At 41.7% G+C, this 20795-nt stretch overlaps 1 protein-coding gene across 1 annotated transcript in view; it reads right to left on the reverse strand.

Annotated features, from left to right (window-relative positions):
- The window catches only part of SDK1 (sidekick cell adhesion molecule 1), a 478174-nt gene that overhangs the window by 433960 nt on the left and 23419 nt on the right, over positions 1-20795 (reverse strand). Inside the window, exon 2 of the mRNA XM_010845804.1 lies at positions 18233-18392. Within this exon, the coding sequence (XP_010844106.1) occupies positions 18233-18392 (160 nt within the window). The remainder of the gene's footprint in view (positions 1-18232; positions 18393-20795) is intronic.

The following is a 20795-nucleotide window of genomic DNA, read 5'->3' on the forward strand; positions in this document are numbered from 1 at the left end:
TTTTTTTTTTTTGCTAGGAGGATAATTGCTTTACAATACTGTGTTGGTTTCTGCCATACATCAACATGAGTCAGCCATGGGTATACACACGTCCCCTCCCTTTTGGGCCTCCCTCCGTCCTCCCCTCCCCTGCCCTCCCATCCCGCCCTTCTAGGTGGTCTCTGAGCACTGACTTTGAGCTCCCTGTAAGCATGTCCCCTGCTTTTTGAGCCTCCCTCCTCCCCTCCCCTCCCCTGCCCCCATCCCTCGGAGCACTGGCTTTGAGCTCCCTGTAACCCAAGATGTTTTTATTTTTATTTATTTATTTTTTTTAATTTATTTTTTTTCTAATTTTATTTTATTTTTAAACTTTACATAATTGTATTAGTTTTGCCAAATATCAAAATGAATCCGCCACAGCCAAGATGTTTTTAATTCCATAAACAAGCAGGAGACAAGGGGGGACCACTTGAGGTGAGCAGCTCCGGAGCTCGAACCTCTCATGCTACCTAGGAGAGCACATTTAATAGGTTTCTAAGCTATGTTCACCAAGAATCAAGACTTGAGTTCTGGATACTTATTACACATGGAAGGGTGCTATCCTAAGAAGGAAAAAGAGAGCCTGAACCCAGTCAAATAGGCGCCTACTTTCCCAAAAAGAGAAGACACCATGATGGTATCCTTTTCTAACAAATGCTCTGCTAATAGATACCTAGTTATCTAGTAATAGGTATCGTCAACTTAAAAATACTTCCTCTTACAAAGTATAATCAGAGAAATGTAAAAAAAAATAATAATTATCAGGTAAAAGGCACCAAGTAACATGTGCTTTATTTGCTCAGTTCCTACACATACCTTGAAATCACTTATATTCAACTAATTGCTCATCTTTTTACTCAAGTATGTCCAATTAGTCACCCAGAAAAAGGAACTGATAGGCATAATTTTTAAGTGAATAAAACATTTGGAAAATACAGGTAATTCAGTATTAAGCAAATATTAATCAAAGTGTGTTTGCCCCCGGATAACCATCATGAGATCTTATGGCAAGATTAATAAAATATTTTATGAAAAAATACTGCTGAGCCTTAGTCTTCAAAATTTTATTCTATACTGAAGAATGGTTCTTCTCAAACAGAAAATTAATTAGTGAAGACAATCAGAACAATACCAAACTGAACACAAAGAGTCAATGCCTTTTATTTAAATTACAAATCAAGACTAGAAGAATGAGCACCTTTGATTATTATATACTGTGATTATAATAAGGAGGAGTTTTGAGATTAGGTTAAAACAAAATCAAGAAAAGTTTTTGGAAAAGAAATAACAGAAGTTACTGGAGTACATATTTGAAAAAATACAAGAACAGTTTCATGATTGCAACTTAACCACATTTATACGATTGTTATTAATATTTTGTATTTTTGGAATACCCTGAATAGCTTTTATATTCTTACTAATTTCTATCGTAATCCTATGTACTAATATGCAAAAACAGCACTGCTTTCAAACAGGGAGAAGCAGACACAAAACTGAATATTAGGCATATGCTGCTTTGTACTGTCTCTTAGTCTAATGTCTCACCAGGGAAAAGAAATATACAAAAAAGTTGCAAAGTATTCCACCTAATACAGGAATCCCTACACAAATTACGTTCACCCAACAGATGGGAATATTCAGCGCAAGCCTATTGTTTACAAACATACACTTTTAAGCAAAGAAAGTTCCCTGACTCTTTGTAAGAAAGCGTGATAAAATCTTAGCACCATATGCCACTAAAATATAGAAAATGCTTGCTCCCATTTCAAAAAAGCACAGCAGGGAACATTTGTATTCACTGTTTCACGGCAGAACCTACCAGACCAACAGAACCTTTTCCAGGCCCAGTTCATTATCAGGAGGAGCAAATTAAAGAAAATCGAACACAAAATCACAACAAACCCAAGGTTTAAATGTTCTTTCTGGTACGTAGAGTACCTCAGCTCTGAACTGCCACTTGAAATGGGCAACAGCGACAGCCTAGACTTCCTCTAAGCAGCAGTTCTAGGCCCAGTTCCGTCCTAACAGTTGCTCGACCAGCCCTCCCTGGAAAGGGTGACTGACACTGCGTGCCCAGGGTCTGCACCGTGTCCTTGTGTTTGGAGAATTCTCTGCTCTGAGTCCTGGTAGAGGCAGACCCTTCCATTAACAGGGCACAGGAATGAGATAGTGCATGGTCCCTGAACACACACAGTCTGGACATTTAGATCTGGGACTGGTGACACAGGAGCAGGGCTAAGAGAGCATCTGTCCAATAGCACAGCGGCAGGGCACCAAGGAGCCCTAGGTCAGGGGAACGGGGCAGGTGTCCAGTGCCAATCAGGTGGAACCAGGGTCCGGCAGTACCAGCAGCAGCAGGACCCGATGGGGCTGGCAATGGGGGTGATTTGGCTCTGGTGGGCCCACTTCCCTCTGTTCTTGCCTAATGTCAAGCCAGCCCTGAGACTGTGAGAGCAACCCAATGACCAGGTAAAAACTTCCTTTATTTCAGAGAGGGTTTGATTGGCTTGTCCTGGAACTCCCCGGAATGTAGCTGACATAATTTTGGTTGAAAAAACGTCTTAAGTTACTAGGTACTCATAATGGTCACAGAAAAACCTCAATAATGCCTCACTGAATAATCTCTTTTTAAAAAATCATGGCTTCCTGGTTAACCACTAAGAATCATTAAGTGGTAAATAGTGCCCAAGAAACTGAGACTAATTAACATATAATGAGGAGTATCCCTAACAAGAGCCACTCAAATCTTAGAAAGTATCTGACAAAATACTGTCTGTTTCAGCACAGTTACTGCTGAACAGTTATTCCCAACAAGAGTTAGATGCTCTAAGCACACAGGTCTACAGAAACCTATCAAGTTCAGAATAACAAAATTACATCCTCCTTGTAGAAAAGAAAAGCCATACTTCTCCCTCTAATGGCAAGGGATGTAACTCAATCCACAAGAACGATTTTTCATACCCATTTAAATTAGATATGTTTTTATTTTTCTTTTTGGGGGGCCTGCATTCATTTTATGCCACCACAGACAAGACTATTCCCCACAACTTTAGTTTTTTTACACTGGTATGGAAATATCTATTTTCCATGAAAATAAAGAACCAAGTTCTATAATAAACTTTCCTATTTGGGCCCAAAGTCTAGCGTTATTTTTTTAAATATTTATTTTTATTTATTTGGTTGCTTTGGGTCTTCATTGCATCAGTGGGATCCTTAGTTGAGGCATGAGAACTTCCAGTTGCACCACGTGGGGTCTAGTTCTCTGACCAGGCTTTGAACCTGGGCCCCCTGCACTGGGAGTGCAAAGTCTTAGCCACTGGACCACCAGGGAAGTCCTTCATTCTTTAAAGTGTTAAGAAAAAAAACAAAAACAAAAAACAAAACTAAGCTGTTTATATCCTTCTTGGGACTAACTCAATTCTATTTTTGGAAACAAGATGACAAATAATTGTATTTTCAATTTCATTTTTTAAAATTTCTTATTTGAAACTTTAAAACATAGCAACAGTCAAAAGTAGAATGAGTCTATAGTTGATTTTTTCCTCAAGTAAATAGTGAAATGAAAAATCCAGACTGAAACTTGTTAAGAAAGAGATGGAATTTTGAAGCATTGTCCAGCTCACTAGTATGTCCTAGACGTTAAGGGTTACGTTTTGAATTCCTTTCAAGAGTTAATCGGTATGAAGTTAAAGTAAACAGTATAATAAAAATGGAAGTTAGTCAACGGGACCATTATATCCTCAAAAGTTCTCTAATCTGAATTTTATTTACTTAAAAACTTGTATTAAGTTGAAAGGGGCAACAGACAGTCCCTTCTGGGATTGGGCTAGGAAGCACCTGTGTGTCTGTTGTACTGTTTGAGAACATAAATCTGGGGACTGCAAGCGCTCCAGAGAACAAGTGGATGCTGAGTATCCACAGACCAGTAACTACATGTGAACTGTGTATTCACGTATAAAAACCAGTTCAAGATTTCAAGAGTCAACACTGAAAAGTTTCAAAATATCTTCTTCTGGGATTGTGGTTTTTGTGATTTTCTCTAATGGGAACATTGTTTTGGGATCACTCATTCTTCATCCATTCCTAGCTTCAGTCACCAAACAAGGGACAGAAAAACAGAAATTCACATTTTGGGAAATACAGACACATGTCTGAAAATATTGTCAGATATGTGATTAGGAGAAAACACCTCTCAAATGAGGAAGAACAGAGCCTCAGAAATCTTTGTGAAAGACCTCGGGTTTTTTTAGAGCTAAATATCCTTTATTCCATCTGTTTACTTAATTCTTTATTTTGCCAGGTTCTCCAGAGACATTAAAAAATCTAAGACTGTTATATGAAGGGCTAAAATATGAGGAGAAATGTCAGTTCCTACACAGTCAAATTGATCCACACCAAACACAATGGAAAGAGAACCTAGGCTATTAAGTGTTACAATATTAGCATAAGTGAATTAGAAACAAATTAAAAAGCTTTCACTTGTCTTGTTGGAAGCATTTGTCGACAATTATGTACACACTTGTTTGGTCATTCTGGTTAAAGTTCTTAGATTTGACAATGATGATTAGATAAACGAGGCAAATGGGATTAATTGTCTAAATCCAAATCATCTCCAATAAGAACTTTTAAAAGTTCAATGATAATTTTGCTTCAGAAATTCTCTGGAAAGAATCATATCTGCTATGACCACACGGAGTTGAAAAGATAGTCAATTAAAATCAGAAATACATATAAACAATACACAACTGGGTAGGAGGAACATAAGCCTTGTGACGCACAACTAATATTAGAGGTCAAGGTCAAACAAGGCAGCACAGGCTCACACCACGGAAGCCTGGGACTCAGCACGGGATGCTCTGACTAGGAATGAGATGAGAAGAGTCTGCCCACTTTTCCCTGCCAGAGTTTATCTTCCCCTTCCTTATAAACAAATTGACAAAAGGACCTGATGCCTTAGGAATGAGAATTTCATTTACTAATTCCAGGGCTTTAAATATAGCTTTGTAATATAGAAGAAAGGCCAAAATTAGGCTGAAAGCTTTACACCTAGTGCCCAGCCATTCACATCTTGGGCTCCAGGAAATAAGAAAGCCACCCCAAGCGTTAAGAGTTTGGGATTATAAGGGATTCTGCTTACTTTAGTCAAAGTGGGCAAGACTAGTTCGTTCATCTGACCAAACCACAACCCACTGTGGTGGTTGTGAGCTGGGCAGCTCACAGAGGACAGTGAACCAGGAGGAATGACCAGAAACAAGGTTGGTAAGCTGAACAACCTGGGGACTCGGCCCTCTGTGGGAAAATGCGCGGGGGAGGGGGGGGTGACCCTCAGTTTGGCTGGTTGGTGACAAAACCAACTGGTTACGTTTCACTTAAGAAAACGGACGATGAGTAGGGGACCCAGCAGATTAAAAACAAAACAAAAGACTCTGTTAGCCTTTGCCCTGCTTCGATTTGCACTCCAAGGCCAAATTTGCCTGTTTCTCCAGGTAGCTCTTGACTTTCTACTTTTGCATTCCAGTCCTCTATAATGAAAAGGACATCGTGTTTGGCTGTTAGTTCTAGAAGGTCTTGTAGGTCTTCATAGAACCGTCAACTTCAGCTTCTTCAGCATTACTGCTCGGGGCATAAACTTGGATGACTGTGATATTGAATGGTTTGCCTTGGAAACGAACAGAGATCATTTTGTTGTTTTTGAGATTGCATCCAAGTACTGCATTTTGGACTCTCTTGTTGACTATGATGGCCACTCCATTTCTTCTAAGGGATTCCTGCCCACAGTAGTAGATACAACGGTCATCTGAGTTAAATTCACCCATTCCAGTCAAACTTAGTTCGCTGATTCCTAAAATGCTGATGTTCACTCTTAACCATCTCCTGTTTGACCACTTCCAATTTGCCTTGATTCATGGACCTAACCATCCAGGTTCCTATGCAGTATTGCTCTTTACAGCATCAGACTTTACTTCCATCACCTGTCACATCCATAACTGGGTGTTGTTTTTTGCTTTGGCTCTCTCTCCATTCTTCTGGAGTTATTTCTCCACTGACCTCCAGTAGCCTATTGGGCACCTACCAACCTGGGGAGTTCATCTTTCAGTGTCCTATCTTTTTGCCTTTTCATACTGTTTTTGGGGTTCTCAAGGCAAGAATACTAAAGTGGTTTGCCATTCCCTTCTCCAGTGGACCACATTTTGTCAGAACTCTACACCATGACCCGTCTATCTTAGGTGGCCCTACACAGCATGGCTCATAGTTTCATTGAGTTAGACAAGGCTGTGGTCCATGTGATCAGTTTGGTTAGTTTTCTGTGATTGTGGTTTTCATTCTGTTGGTCCTTTGATGGATAAGGACAAGAGGCCTATGGAAGTTTCCTGATAGGAGAGACTGACTGAGAGGGAAACTGGGTCTTGTTCTGATGGGAGGCCATGCTCAGTAAATCTTTAATCCAATTTTCTATTGATGGGTGGGGCTGTGTTCCCTCCCTGTTGTTTGACCTGAGGCCAAACTATGGTGGAGGTAAGAAAGATAATGGAGACTGCCTTCAAAAGGTCCCATGCACGCACCGCTGCACTCAGTGCCCTGACCCTGCAGCAGGCCACTGCTGACCCACAGCTCCACCAGAGACTCCTGGACACTCACGGGCAAGTCAGGGTCAGTCTGTTGTGGGGTTATTGCTCCTTTCTCCTGTGTCCTGGTGCAATACAATGTTTTGTTTCTGCCTTTGAAGAGTCTGTTTCCGTAGTCCTCTATACAGTCAGCAAAAACAAGACCAGGAGCTGACTGTGGCTCAGATCATGAACTCCTTAATGACAAATTCAGACTTATATTGAAGAAAGTAGGGAAAACCACTAGCCCATTCAGATAAGATCGGATCAGATCAGATCAGTTGCTCAGTCGTGTCTGACTCTTTGCGACCCCATGAATTGCAGCACGCCAGGCCTCCCTGTCCATCACCAACTCCCGGAGTTCACTCAGACTCATGTCCATCAAGTCAGTGATGCCATTCAGGCATCTCATCCTCTGTCATCCCCTTTTCCTCTTGCCCTCAATCCCTCCCAGCATCAGAGTCTTTCCCAATGAGTCAACTCTTCGCATGAGGTGGCCAAAGTGCTGGAGTTTCAGCTTTAGCATCATTCCTTCCAAAGAAATCCCAGGGCTAATCTCCTTTAGAATGGACTGGTTGGATCTCCTTGCAGTCCAAGGGACTCTCAAGAGTCTTCTCCAACACCACAGTTGAAAAGCATCAATTCTTTGGCGCTCAGCCATCTTCACAGTCCAACTCTCACATCCATACATGACGACAGGAAAAACCATAGCTTTGACTAGACGAACCTTTGTTGGCAAAGTAATGTCTCTGCTTTTGAATATGCTATGTAGGTTGGTCATAACTCTCTTTCCAAGGAATAAGTGTCTTATTCAGGTATGACCTAAATCAAATACCTTATGATTATACAGTGGAAGTGACAAATAGATTCAAGGGATTAGATCAAATAGAGTGCCTGAAGAACTACAGACAGAGGTTCGTGACACTGTACAACAGGCAGTGATCAAGACCATCTCCAAGAAAAAGAAATGCAAAAAGGCAAAATGGTTGTCTGAGGAAGCCTTATAAATAGTTGAGAAAAGAAGAGAAGTGAAAGGCAAAAGAGAATAGGAAAGATATACCCATTTGAATGCAGAGTTCCAAAGAATAGCAAGGAGAGATAAGAGAGCCTTCCTCAGTGATCAATGCAAACAAATAGAGGAAAATAATAGAATGGGAAAGACTAGAGATTTCTTCAAGAAAATTATAAATACCAAGGGAACATTTCATGCAAAGATAGGCACAATAAAGGACAGAAATGGTATATACCTAACAGAAGCAGAAGATATTAAGAAGAGGTGGCAAGAATACATAGTAGAATTATACAAAAAAGATCTTCACAACCCAGATAACCACGATGGTGTGATCACTCACCTAGAGCCAGACATCCTGGAATGCAAAGTCAAGTGGGCCTTAGGAAGCATCACTACGAACAAAGCTAGTGGAAGTGATGGAATTCCAGCTGAGCTATTTCAAATCCTAAAAGATGATGCTGTGAAAGTGCTGCACTCAATATGCCAGCTAATTTGGAAAACTCAACAGTGGCCACAAGACTGGAAAAAGTCAGTTTTCGTTCCAATCCCAAAGAAAGGCAATGCTAAAGAATGCTCAAACTACTGCACAATTGCACTCATCTCACATGCTAGTAAAGTAATGCTCAAAATTCCCCAAGCCAGGCTTCAACAATACGTGAACCGTGAACTTCCAGATGTTCAAGCTGGTTTTCGAAAAGGCAGAGGAACCAGAGATCAAATTGCCAACATCTGCTGGATCATGGAAAAAGCTAGAGAGTTCCAGAAAAACATCTATTTCTGCTTTATTGACTATGCTGAAGCCTTTGCCTGTGTGGATCACAAAAACCTGTGGAAAATTCTTAAAGAGATGGTAATAACAGACTACCTGACCTGCCTCCTGAGAAATCTGTATGCGGGTCAAGAAGCAACCAGTTAGAACTGGACATGGAACAACAGACTGGCTCCAAATAGGAAAAGGAGTATGTCAAAGCTGTATATTGTCACCCTGCTTATTTAACTTCTATGCAGAGTACATCATGAGAAATGCCAGGCTGGATGAAGCACAAGCTGGAATCAAGATTGCCGGGAGAAATATCAATAACCTCAGATATGCAGATGACACCACCCTTATGGCAGAAATCAAAGAAGAACTAAAGAGCCTCTTGATGCAAGTGAAAGAAGAGAGTGAAAAAGTTGGCTTAAAACTCAACATTCAGAAAACTAAGATCATGGCATCTGGTCCCATCACTTCATGGCAAATAGATGGGGAAACAATGGAAACAGTGATAGGCTTTATTTTCTTGGGCTCCAAAATCACTGCAGATGGTGACGGCAACCATGAATTTAAAAGATGCTTGCTCCTTGGAAGAAAAGCAATGACCAACCTAGACAGCATATTGAAAAGCAGAGACAACATAGAACCTATTATACAGAGTGAAGTGAGTCAGAAGGAGAAAGATAAATATCATATTCTAATACATGTATACAGAATCTAGACGAATGGCACTGAGAGCTTATTCACAGGGCAGCGGTGGAGAAACAGAATAGCCTCATGGACTGGGGAGAGGGGAGGGGAGGGGAGATGTATGGAAAGGGTAACTTGGAAATTTACATTACCACATTAAAATAGATAGCCAACAGGAATTTTCCGTGTAGCTCAGAAAACTCAAACTGGGGCTCTGTGTCAACCTAGACGGGGGGGATGGGGAGAGAGACGGGAGGGAGGTTCAAAAGGGAGGGGATGTGTGTATACCTATGGCTGACTAATGTTGAGGTCTGACAGAAAACAACAAAATTCTGTAAAGCAATTATCCTTCAAAAAAAATTTAATTAAAAAAAAAAACAGAGACATTACTTTGCCAACAAAGGTCCGTCTATTCAAAGCTATGGTTTTTCCAGTAGTCATGTATGGATGTGAGAGTTGGACTATAAAGAAAGCTGAGCACTGAGGAACTGATGCTTTTGAACTGTGGTGTTGGAGAAGATTCTTGAGAGTGCCTTGGACTGCATGGAGATCCAATCAGTCAACCCTAAAGGAAATCAGTCCTGAATATTCATTGGAAGGACTGATTTTGAAGCTGAAACTCCAATATTTTGGCCACCTGATGAGAAGAACTGATTTATTTGAAAGACCCTGATGCTGGGAAAGCCTGAAGGCAGGAGGAGAAGGGGATGACAGAGGATGAGATGGTTGGATGGCAGCACTGACTCAATGGGCATGAGTTTGAGTAAACTCTGGGAGTTGGTGATGGACAGGGAAGCCTGGCGTGCTGCAGTCCATGGGGTCACAGAGTCAGACATGACTGAGAGACTGAACTGAACTGAAAATAAAAAACAGGTAGAGGAGTCTAACTCATGACTTAGTGATGAAGTGCTGTCTCGGGGTGTTAAGCCTAAAGGGTACGGCCAAGCAATCAATCAATCTGGGAGAGTCTGACATGGCAGCAATACTAAGTTTTTAGACACGTGGACATGGCATATCTGTCCTTTTATTTGGGTCTTCTTTTAGGAAACTTAAGCAATGCTTTATAGTTTTTAGTATAAAAATCTTGCAAACACCTTGTCATATTCATCTCTAAGATTTTTGAAGATATTTTAAAAAATATTTTTGTTTTTATTTTACAAAATAAATTTTATATATTTTATAAAAATCATAAATCTTAATAAATGGCAGATTATTCTTTTCTAGTATACAAAAATATAAGTGACTTGTATGGTCATCTATAACTTCTCTGATAGCTCAGTTGGTAAAGAATCCACCTGCAATGCAGGAGACCCCGGTTCGATTCCTGGATCAGGAAGATCCACTGGAGAAGGGACAGTGTACCCACTCCAGTATTCTTGGGCTTCCCTGGTTGCTCTGCTGGTAAAGAATCTGCCTGCAATGCAGGAGACCTGGGTTCGATCCCTGGGTTGGGAAGATCCCCTGGAGAAGGGAAAAGCCACCCACTCCAGTATTCTGGCCTGGAGAATTCCATAGACTGTGTATTCCATGGGGTTGCAAAGAGTCGGACACAACTGAGTGACTTTCACTTTCATGTGCTCATCTAGTATCCTGCTGCTTCTGCTGCTTCTAAGGTCGCTTCAGTCGTGTCTGACTCTGTGCGACCCCATAGATGGTAGCCACCAAGCTCCCCCGTCTCTGGGATTCTCCAGGCAAGAACACTGGAGTGGGTTGCCATTTCCTTCTCCAATGCATGAAAGTGAAAAGTGAAAGTGAAGTCGCTCAGTCGTGTCCGACTCTTCGCCACCCCATGGACTGCAGCCTACCAGGCTCCTCCGCCCATGGGATTCTCCAGGCAAGAGTAGGTGGGTGCCATTGCCTTCTCCACATCTAGTATCCTATCACACTGCTAAACACATGTGAATTTTAGCAGTTTTTTAAAGACAATATCACATTTTCTACAATCATATAACCTTCAATAAGACATTTTTACATATCCTCTTACAATCTAGATGCTTTTTCTTTTTCTTATTATACTGGCTAGTAACTCCATTATTAGGATCTGCTCAGTTTCTTGCATTGATGAGTTTGTAGTTTTCATCAAATGCAAACATTTCTCAATATTATTTATTCAAATACTTTACCACCCCTGTCTTGGGATTCAACTCATACATATATTAGGCCATGTGAAGTTGTCCTGTAATTCACTAATGGTCTTTTCATTGTGTTCATTTATTTTTTCTTTCATTTTTATTTATTTGTTTTTGACCGAGCTACACAGCACATAGATCTTAGTTCCCTGATCAGTGAGCAAACCTGCATCCCATGCATCAGAAACACAGAATCTTAGCCACTGGACTGCCAGGGAAGTCCCTGCCTTTCGTCTTGAGTAGTTGCATTGCTCTATTTTTAAGTTTACAAATATTTTGGAGTGGGTAGTCTACCCCTTCTCCAGGTGAACTTCCCGACCCAGGAGTCACACCTGGGTCTCCTGCATCGCAGGTGGATTCTTTATCAGCTGAGCTACCCGGGAAGCCCATTATATCGCTATGTTTTTAAGTTTACTAATATATTCTTCTGCAATGTCTAATCTGCTGAGAGTCTCACCCATTGTGCTTTCCATCTCAGATGTTATGGGCTTCATCCTTAGAAATATCTTCTGCCTTTTAATATCTTTCACGTCTCTACTTAACTTTGATCACATGGAATACAGTTATCGTGTCTCAATACCACTCTCTACGAATTCTGACATCTGTGTCACCTCTGGTTTGGTTTTGGTTGATTGATTTTTCTCATTTTGGATCATGCTTTCCTGCCTCTTTACATCCCTAATAATCTCTGACTGGATTCCAGACATTGTGAATTTTACCCTGTTTTGTGATGGTATTGTATTTGGTGCTATTTTTGTATTCCTATAAATATTCCTGAGCTTTGTGCACCACTACTGCAAAGATACTTAGAAACAGTTTGATCCTTTCTGGTCTTTTAAGATTCCTCAGGCAGAACCAGCGGAGAAGGCAATGGCACCCCACTCCAGTACTCTTGCCTGGAAAATCCCATGGATGGAGGAGCCTGGAAGGCTGCAGTCCATGGGGTCGCTGAGGGTTGGGCATGACTGAGCGACTTCACTTTCACTTTTCACTTTCATGCATTGGAGAAGGAAATGGCAACCCACTCCAGTATTCTTGCCTGGAGAACTCCAGGGACGGGGGAGCCTGGTGGGCTGCTGTCTATGGGGTCGCACAGACTCGGACACGACTGAAGTGACTTAACAGTAGAAGGCAGGACCAGGGCTGTAGTTGGTCCAGGGTTAGTAACTCCCCACTATAGACCCAAGAGCCTTCTGTTACCTTATCCAATAATGCCGTGAATTTTGAGGATTTTCAGTTTGGCTGCTGAGAAAAGGCACTCAACCCAGCCCTGTGTGAGCCTGGGAACGACTGCCTCCACTTCTTGGGTACTTGGTTTCTTGGACTTGGGCAGTCTCCTTACACGAATGTGCTGGCGAATAATCTACTACTCAGAAAAAAAACCTCTGCAGATCTCCAGAGTTCTCTCTCTCTCTGCGTGGCTCTCCGCCCTCCAGTCCTCTGCCTTGATCTCTCTCAACTCTCGGCCCCCTCACCTCAGGGGTTGGTGCCTCCCGGCTTCACGTGTGTTCTCCCTCTCTGTGCCACAGCCTGGAAGTTCTCTCAGGGCGGCGAGTCGGGCAATCAGAGGGCTCACCGTGCTGGTTTTCCATCTCTCAGGTATCACACCTTCGGTTGCCTGAGGCCCAGTATCTTGAAAACAATTATTCCGTGTACTCTGTCCAGCTTTATGGTTGTTTAGATTTCCTATCTAGAATTCACCCTTATATCTCTCGGTGAGGTTTTCTATTTTTCTTCATACTCTACTCATTTCCTATAAAGGTTATTCCCAGGTATTTATTAAATTTTATTGATATTGTAGAATTTTTGTCCCTTTATAGGAAATAAGAAAAAGTAACTTTCCCCTTAACTATTCCTATTCTTCACTGAAATGAAAAATAAATATCCATCAAATTTCTACTGTTTATACTGTAATAGAAGATAGATCACGAAAGGAGACTATAAGATTCTCAGCAAAGTATCCAATTATTCCTCGTGCTGGAGTGCCTAGCACTAGAAATTTTGAGCATATATATATATATACACACACACACACACATACAACACACACACACATATATTTTGAATATAATTACAAAATATTTTTTATTCCAAAGCAGAAAAAATAATTTACGGTAAATATTTTCTGGGAGAAAAAAAAATACAAATTTGCCTATGACACTTATGCAACTTTGTTTAATCACTGAACTACTCTCATTTTCCCAGTGTAGCCACACCTGTGCTTAAACATAGAGACAAGCATCAGTATGATTAACGTAACATTTGAAACTCACTGAAATTCATCCTGCAGTTTGTAACACAAGCAGCAAAGAATGTGCTATTTTTAGCCAAAGATGGACAAGCTGAATTTATACTATTTGCTTTTCTTAGGGTTAGGATTTTCATTGTCTACACCAAAGGGTAGAGTGGAGGAGAAAGAGGGCCTCAATGCTAGGTAGGAATACAGCTCCCGTTTCATAGCACATCCATGTTTTTCAATTTGAGACTTACATCAGCCTCGTGAAGGCTAACATATGACAGCTGAATGTGCTTATTGGAAGGAAGCAGATAAAAGAGTCATTTGAAAAAATAGTCTAGGACTTTTAGACAGGTTTTATATCTTGAAAAAAATGATGACAAAATACAATGGATCCTTGATAACCCATCTCAGTGTCTGAAGCCCTCAGTGCAAAGAAAATAATTCATCACGTCTAACCTAAACCATTTTTGCTTCAGAATAACCCATTTCTTCTTAACGAGTTTCTGGTGAAACGGTAGTGAAGCATCTACTTTATTTCAATGGTGCATATATAATGAACCATATATAAATATAAAGTGAATCCTGCTTCAGTACAAGCAACAGCGCTTTGTCTTCCTGGGGATTATCCAGGGTGTGTCAGGCTAGCAGGTAAATTTGCTAGTGCAAAGAGCCATGCAAAAAGCTTAGTCTCCTCGCATATTTTTAAGTTGACACAAAAGATGTTCTCTCACAGAGAAGTTTAAATAGTTGCACATGTAATAACGGCACGGTGTATGTTTTGGCATTTTAAAATAAAACTGTCACACAGTTTGAAAAGTATCCAATGGAATTTAAATAATATAATTATTTTGATATCCACAATATTTATTTCTTAAAAATGAACAAACAGAACTCTCATATGGTTTCTTTTTACTCTTTGAACTTGAGTATTAAATCTACTCACCCCACAGAATTTTATTCTAATGTGACATGTGTCCATACCTGAAAGATACTCATCATTTATTATCCAACATACTTCTCTGAAATAAAAATATACAATATATAAATGATAATTTTAAAAGAATATCCTTTGACCAAAATATTCTGAGCACTTAAAAAAATTTCATGTGGATTACATGTTGATTGTAATTATTGTTACTATACAGCTAATCAAAACAACATATATGTATTACAAATTTTGAAAAATCATCATTGAACAGTAAAATTGTAGAAAGAAGGTATGCCTCTTGAGTGAAAGTGGTTTTTTCTCCCCCAATTACTTTACATTTTGGTGAGTGGGAAGTTATTTAATAGAATGAACAGAACTGGATAGAAGTTAACTACAAAAAGAAAAGTTATTGATCACATATCTGCATACAGTTAATTTAAATCTAATGAGAACACAGAGAAACAAACAAGTAGCAAAGAGGCTGATGCATACCAGCAAGCAAAACACACTGAGGTAATAAAAATGAATATGGATTTGGAATATCAAATGATATCTTTTTGCAAAAGTTAATGCAAGTGTCTTCCAAATGAATGAGAAAATATAAAGCATTAACTTTCCTATCGTGCGTGGTCTTTCTACATCAAGAGGGAACACTGATTTGAAGAAAATAAACAAAACTTTACACACACACACACACACACACACACACACACTCGCCCTCATTGCGATCTGCCACTGAGGCCTTGCCAAGATCTTCTCCTTTCTGGGTAGGTGAAATGGAGATAAGTGTACTTCAGAGAAGAGTATTTCTCAGCAGATGTTTTCTTTCTGACAAATCCTGAAAACTGTAATTCTATTTTGTGTTAATGTGTAAGCCACGGAGCTTGATGCTAAGTTTACAGCCCGGATATAACAAGACGCCTGGCCTGTGGTGTTTCTTACAGATGTCTCCCTGCTTTGTTCTCATAAACATTCCTTGAGGCGCAATATATACTTTGATGATGGTTGGAGAATGGAAAAGGGAAGGGTGTTCACAAGAAAATGGTACTGCTCTTGCTGACCACCTACAGACATCCGAATTAGGAAAATCCCAAGACTGGGCAAAAGACCCCATTTTTAGTGTCATACTCTTCCCTTGAAAGAAGTACATATAGAGAGAAGGCAAGAAGCTCCAGGGGATGTTTAAAAGAGGCTTCTTCGAGCCCGGTATTTTGTTTTACTTTTTAATAATTATTTACTTGGTTGAGCCAGGTCTTGGTGGCGGCATGTGGAATCTGCGATCTTCGTTGCAGCATGCAGAATCTTAGGTGCAGCACATGCAATCTAGTTCCCTGACCAGGCATCTAACCAGAGGCTCCCTGCACTGGGAGCTCGGAGTCTTAATCTCTGGACCACCAGGGAAGTTCCAAGCCCAATGTTTTAAACTGTGCTAGTCTTGTGCGCTGAAGATGTGGTTTCACAGAAGACTCAAACTGGGAAAGGTGTGTGCTTTTCTGTGAAGTGGAAGAGATAATGCAAAGCAGGTACAAAATGAGAACGGCAGGTACCATCACAGAGATGCGTTCTCAGGCAGCTCAACTAATATGCCTGAGGAAACGGAAGATCCAGAGACCACTCCTCTGCCACTATCCATAGCATATCCCCCAGTTTTAAGACCACTGTTATGGATCACCCACATCACTAATTCTTTTCATGAGGAAAAACAAGATGGATTCTTTTGAAACCTCACTTCCTTCTTCCTGGGGCATTTGAAACATCATATCACTTAATTTTTATGAGACCGCTTTAGGGTGGGTTTTATTATACCCATTTTACAGATGGGAAAAGATCAAACTGGGTTAGATAACTTGTCCAAAGATAGTAAGTTGAATAGTAGTATTTGAACCCAAGTCATCTGCCATCAAAGCTCATAACAGTTCTCATTCCTAAGTTCACTTTTTTTTTCCTTTCTTATACCCCCTTCTAATAAACCAAGCCCTATGTCATATTACAATAAAATATAATGTTGCCTACAATTTATTAACTGTTGCTTGTGGGCCAGAAAGTATGCTGTTTTACATACATGAGAGTCTTTCAATGCTCACAACACCACAGACGAGGCTTGATCACCCCTATTTTGCAGGTTATTGAAAGTGGGGCTAACAGGCAGCTTGTAACTGGTGGTGAGCTGAGATTCAAACCTAGGTCTGTCTGACTTCAACATGCTCTTAACTATTGTGGTCCATTGCTCTCAAAACAGCAGGTCCTCTCACAGTACAGACCAAATGATGAAAGGGGAGGACACAGACTCTTCTGTCCACACAGGGCAGGTGGATAACAGGACCGCACAGAGCAAGTGGGGTGTTACAGGGTGGGGACCAGAGCGTGCTGAGAAATGGGTGTCCCTGCCGGCACGCAGCACAGCATCGCCTAGCACCTGCTTCTGTGTGCACCCAGGAGCCCAGGCCTGCTCATTGTTCCAGAGGGCCTAAAAAGCAGAATTTTATGTGAACTCTTATAAGTGTTAAATGCTGGCAATCAACTGAGGAACAAATACTGGGTGTATACACACACACAAATATATATCTTAACTGATATTTAAAATATGCACACCGCATTCTAGGCGGGCTGACTGCGGCTCATGGACCACCATGTTATAACTTCTGGGGTGAAGAATACACAGTGGGCTATGCCCCCTGGAGAAGCTCATTACTCTACTGAAAACACCTCTAGATCGTCAATTCTCTTTCTTATTTCCTTTAATTAAGAGCACAGCACTGCTGAATCCTGCTGACTTTGGGGCCTCTGGGAATGTTTGGCAGTCAGTAATTCTCCATCCCACTTAGAACTGCATCCAGCATCATCCCCGCATCGAAAAGGAGGTGGGAACACACACCCGGGAAGACCTCAAGCTCTGCCAGGAGGTCCCGAGGCTGGGAAGCTGGTCCACACGCTTCCTGGGGAAGCTACACCTCAGACCTGAGCTCCAGCTCCCCCTCAGTCCCTGTACTGAGTACCCCCGACACCCTCACCCCGGCCCCTCTCAGTCCCTGTACTGGGTCCCCCCGACACCCTCACCCCCATGCCCTCTCAGTCCTCTGTACTGGGTCCCCCCAATATCCTCACCCCGACCCCTCTCAGTCCTCTGTACTGGGTCCCCCCAACACCCTCCCCAGCCCCTCTCAGTCCCCTGTACTGGGTTCCCCCTGACACCCTTGCCCCCATCCCCTCTCAGTCCTCTGTACTGGGTCCCCCCAATATCCTCACCCCGACCTCTCTCAGTCCTCTGTACTGGGTCCCCCTGACACTCTCACCCCGGCCCCTCTCAGTCCCCTGTACTGAGCACCCCCGACACCCTCACCCCGCCCCCAGTCCAGTGAATGCTCACTTTTGCTGACTGTACATGCTTTGTTCATGCCCATCCTCCTGGAGTTCCACTGTGCCCACCCCAGCTCTGACGGTCAGCCAGGGCAGTCTTGTTGGCAACCAGAGCTCCAGAAGCTCTGACCTGTAGAAAGCTGTGATGCTCTTCAGGCAGGAACAATACTGGTGGGCAGGACTGTTGCCTCAGGGCGGCAAGTTTCATCAGCTGAAGCTGTTATTTGCATTCCACTGTAACTACACCTTCTTTTGGTCTGGTAATTTCACTAAGGGGCTTACTCTTACAAATATAATGACAGACTTCCTAAGTGTAAATACAACCTGTATTGGAATAGTAAATCACATTCTGATTACATGTTCAAATGGATTCCCTTAATCCTTAATGCATTACCAATGCAATCCAATATTCCCCCCACCCCGTGTTATCATGGCCAATAAGGCAAATACTCTGAATATACCACTGTGAAGCATAATCTTATTTTCAAGGAATCAATTACTTATATTCGCTGGTGTAGGTGGTGAGCTCACTGTCGTTGTGCGTCCACTTGAATTCCAAAGGCCAGCTCCCTTCTGCAAGGCAAGTGAGCACGAGGCGGTTCCCTTCCAGGTGGATCTGCGGAAGGCCTGGCTCTGTTTTAAAGTATGGCACAACGTCATCTGAAACATTAAAGAAAAAAGAGAGAGAGGAAAAAAAACTGAGTGGAAAACACATGAAATGGCGTTCATCCAGCTAATCGATCACTGTCTTTAGAGAGACCTGACTTTAAAAAGCAGCAACGGTGGCCATTTGGCCCAATTAAGTAGCAAATTATCCTTCACCCCCTAGAAACCTGCATTCCCCCAGGATAACATTTCAAAAGGCTGGTGTTCTATGACAGGACCATCTTAAACCACCTGGCAAGCTAATCTAAGTTATTTCCATTCGTGATTAACACTTACTTATCACACATCACACAATCTCTGCTGATGCAAGCCTTTGTTTTAATATGGTATTATACTCTCAAAGTGGGCTTCCCTGGTGGCTCAGTGATAAAGAATCCACCTGCCAATGCAGGAAACTCGGGTTCCATCCCTGGGTCGGAAAGATCCCTTGGAGAAGGAAATAGCAACCCACTTCACCATTCCTGTCTGGTAAATCCCAGGGACAGAGGAGCCTGGCGGGCTACACTCCATGGGGTTGCAAAACACTTGGACATGACTCGATGATTAAACAACAACACACTCTCAAAGTATGACAATCAAGGTTATATACTTTGATTCTAAAAGAAAAATATAACCTTCACTTAGCTGAAAAAAAAAAAAGTAGGATGAGCAATATTAACCTATAGATGTAAATGACATGAATCTCAATCCAGCTTTCGTCTCACACACACGCTGCATCTCATGGTGACATTCAGGGGCTATCACACCGGAAAACCCATGTGTATTCACACAGAGGAACAGCTCGCAGCAACTGTAAGGAACCCACTACTGCCATACACAACACAGGACGCCACGGATGGATCTCACAGATGTACGTGTAGTGAGAGAAGCCAGTCAGGGAAAGGATTACAGCATAAGGCTCCCATGCAGAAGTTCATAAAGTTCAAACCCAGGCAAACCTGGTCTGCGGTGCTGGGGGTGAGCAGAGGTAAGATACCTCTCGGGGAGCGGTTGCGGGGTGGGGGGGGGGCGGGTGCAGCAGGGCAGCTGTGGAGAGCACACCAAGATGTGGGTACACAGGGGCTCTCACTGTGAGAACTCAGAAAGTCATTCTGACTTGTGGAATTTTTGTATGATGCTTCATTAATTTGAAAAAAAAAAACCACACAGGAGACTTGCTTCCAGTGCTAGCTCCCGATTCTCTGTGTGATCCTGATCAGGACATGTGGATTTTTGTTTCTTCATGGGTAAAACAGAAAGAATTACCGACCTCTCATTTTTCTAACAAAAGCCCTGGGGCACAGCCTCATAGTCTGTCCTTCAGGCCTCCTACCGCCTGGACTCAGGGACGCACTCGGGAGAAGCCCTTTCTGCCTCAGGGACCTTTCATGCTCCTTCCCCACCCTGGGTACTCCCCCCAGCTCCCAGCAAGCTGATGAATTCCCATCCTCCAGGTTCACAGAGCTCCTCCCACCCACACGCCCTAACAAACCCTGACTTACACTCATCAGATTCCCCTGCCCTGTATTAATCATGTCAGAATTCTGAGACCAATGCCAGGAAAAAAGTATAAATATTTGTTCAATGAATAAATATAATAACAGTACAAATAATAGCAACAGCTAGGATTAACTTAGTGTCTACTGTGCTGGAAACTGTTCCAAGTGTTTTATATGCATTACGTGATTTAATTCTCACAGAAGCCCTCTAAAATAGACAACCTAAAACCTGTAGGACACTGTAAAAGCAGTCCTAAGGGGAAAGTTCATAGCAATACAGGCATACCTCAAGAAACAAGAAAAAAGTCAAATAAATAACCTAACTCTACACCTAAAGCAACTAGAAAAGGAAGAAATGAAGACCCCAGGGTTAGTAGAAGGAAAGAAATCTTAAAAATTAGAGCAGAAATAAATGCAAAAGAAACAAAAGAGACCATAGCAAAAATCAACAAAGCCAAAAGCTGGTTCTTTGAAAGGATAAATAAAATTGACAAACCATTAGTCAGACTCATCAAGAAACAAAGAGAGAAAAATCAAATCAATAAAATTAGAAATGAAAATGGAGAGATCACAACAGACAACACAGAAATACAAAGGATCATGAGACTACTATCAGCAATTATATGCCAATAAAATGGACAACGTGGAAGAAATGGACAAATTCTTAGAAAAGTACAACTTTCCAAAACTGGACCAGGAAGAAATAGAAAATCTTAACAGACCCATCACAAGCACGGAAATTGAAACTGTAATCAAAAATCTTCCAGCAAACAAAAGCCCAGGTCCAGACGGCTTCACAGCTGAATTCTACCAAAAATTTAGAGAAGAGCTAACACCTATCCTACTCAAACTCTTCCAGAAAATTGCAGAGGAAGGTAAACTTCCAAACTCATTCTATGAGGCCACCATCACCCTAATA

Source organism: Bison bison, unplaced genomic scaffold, assembly GCF_000754665.1.
Source record: "Bison bison bison isolate TAMUID 2011002044 unplaced genomic scaffold, Bison_UMD1.0 scf7180017864223, whole genome shotgun sequence".
Taxonomy (NCBI): domain Eukaryota; kingdom Metazoa; phylum Chordata; class Mammalia; order Artiodactyla; family Bovidae; genus Bison; species Bison bison.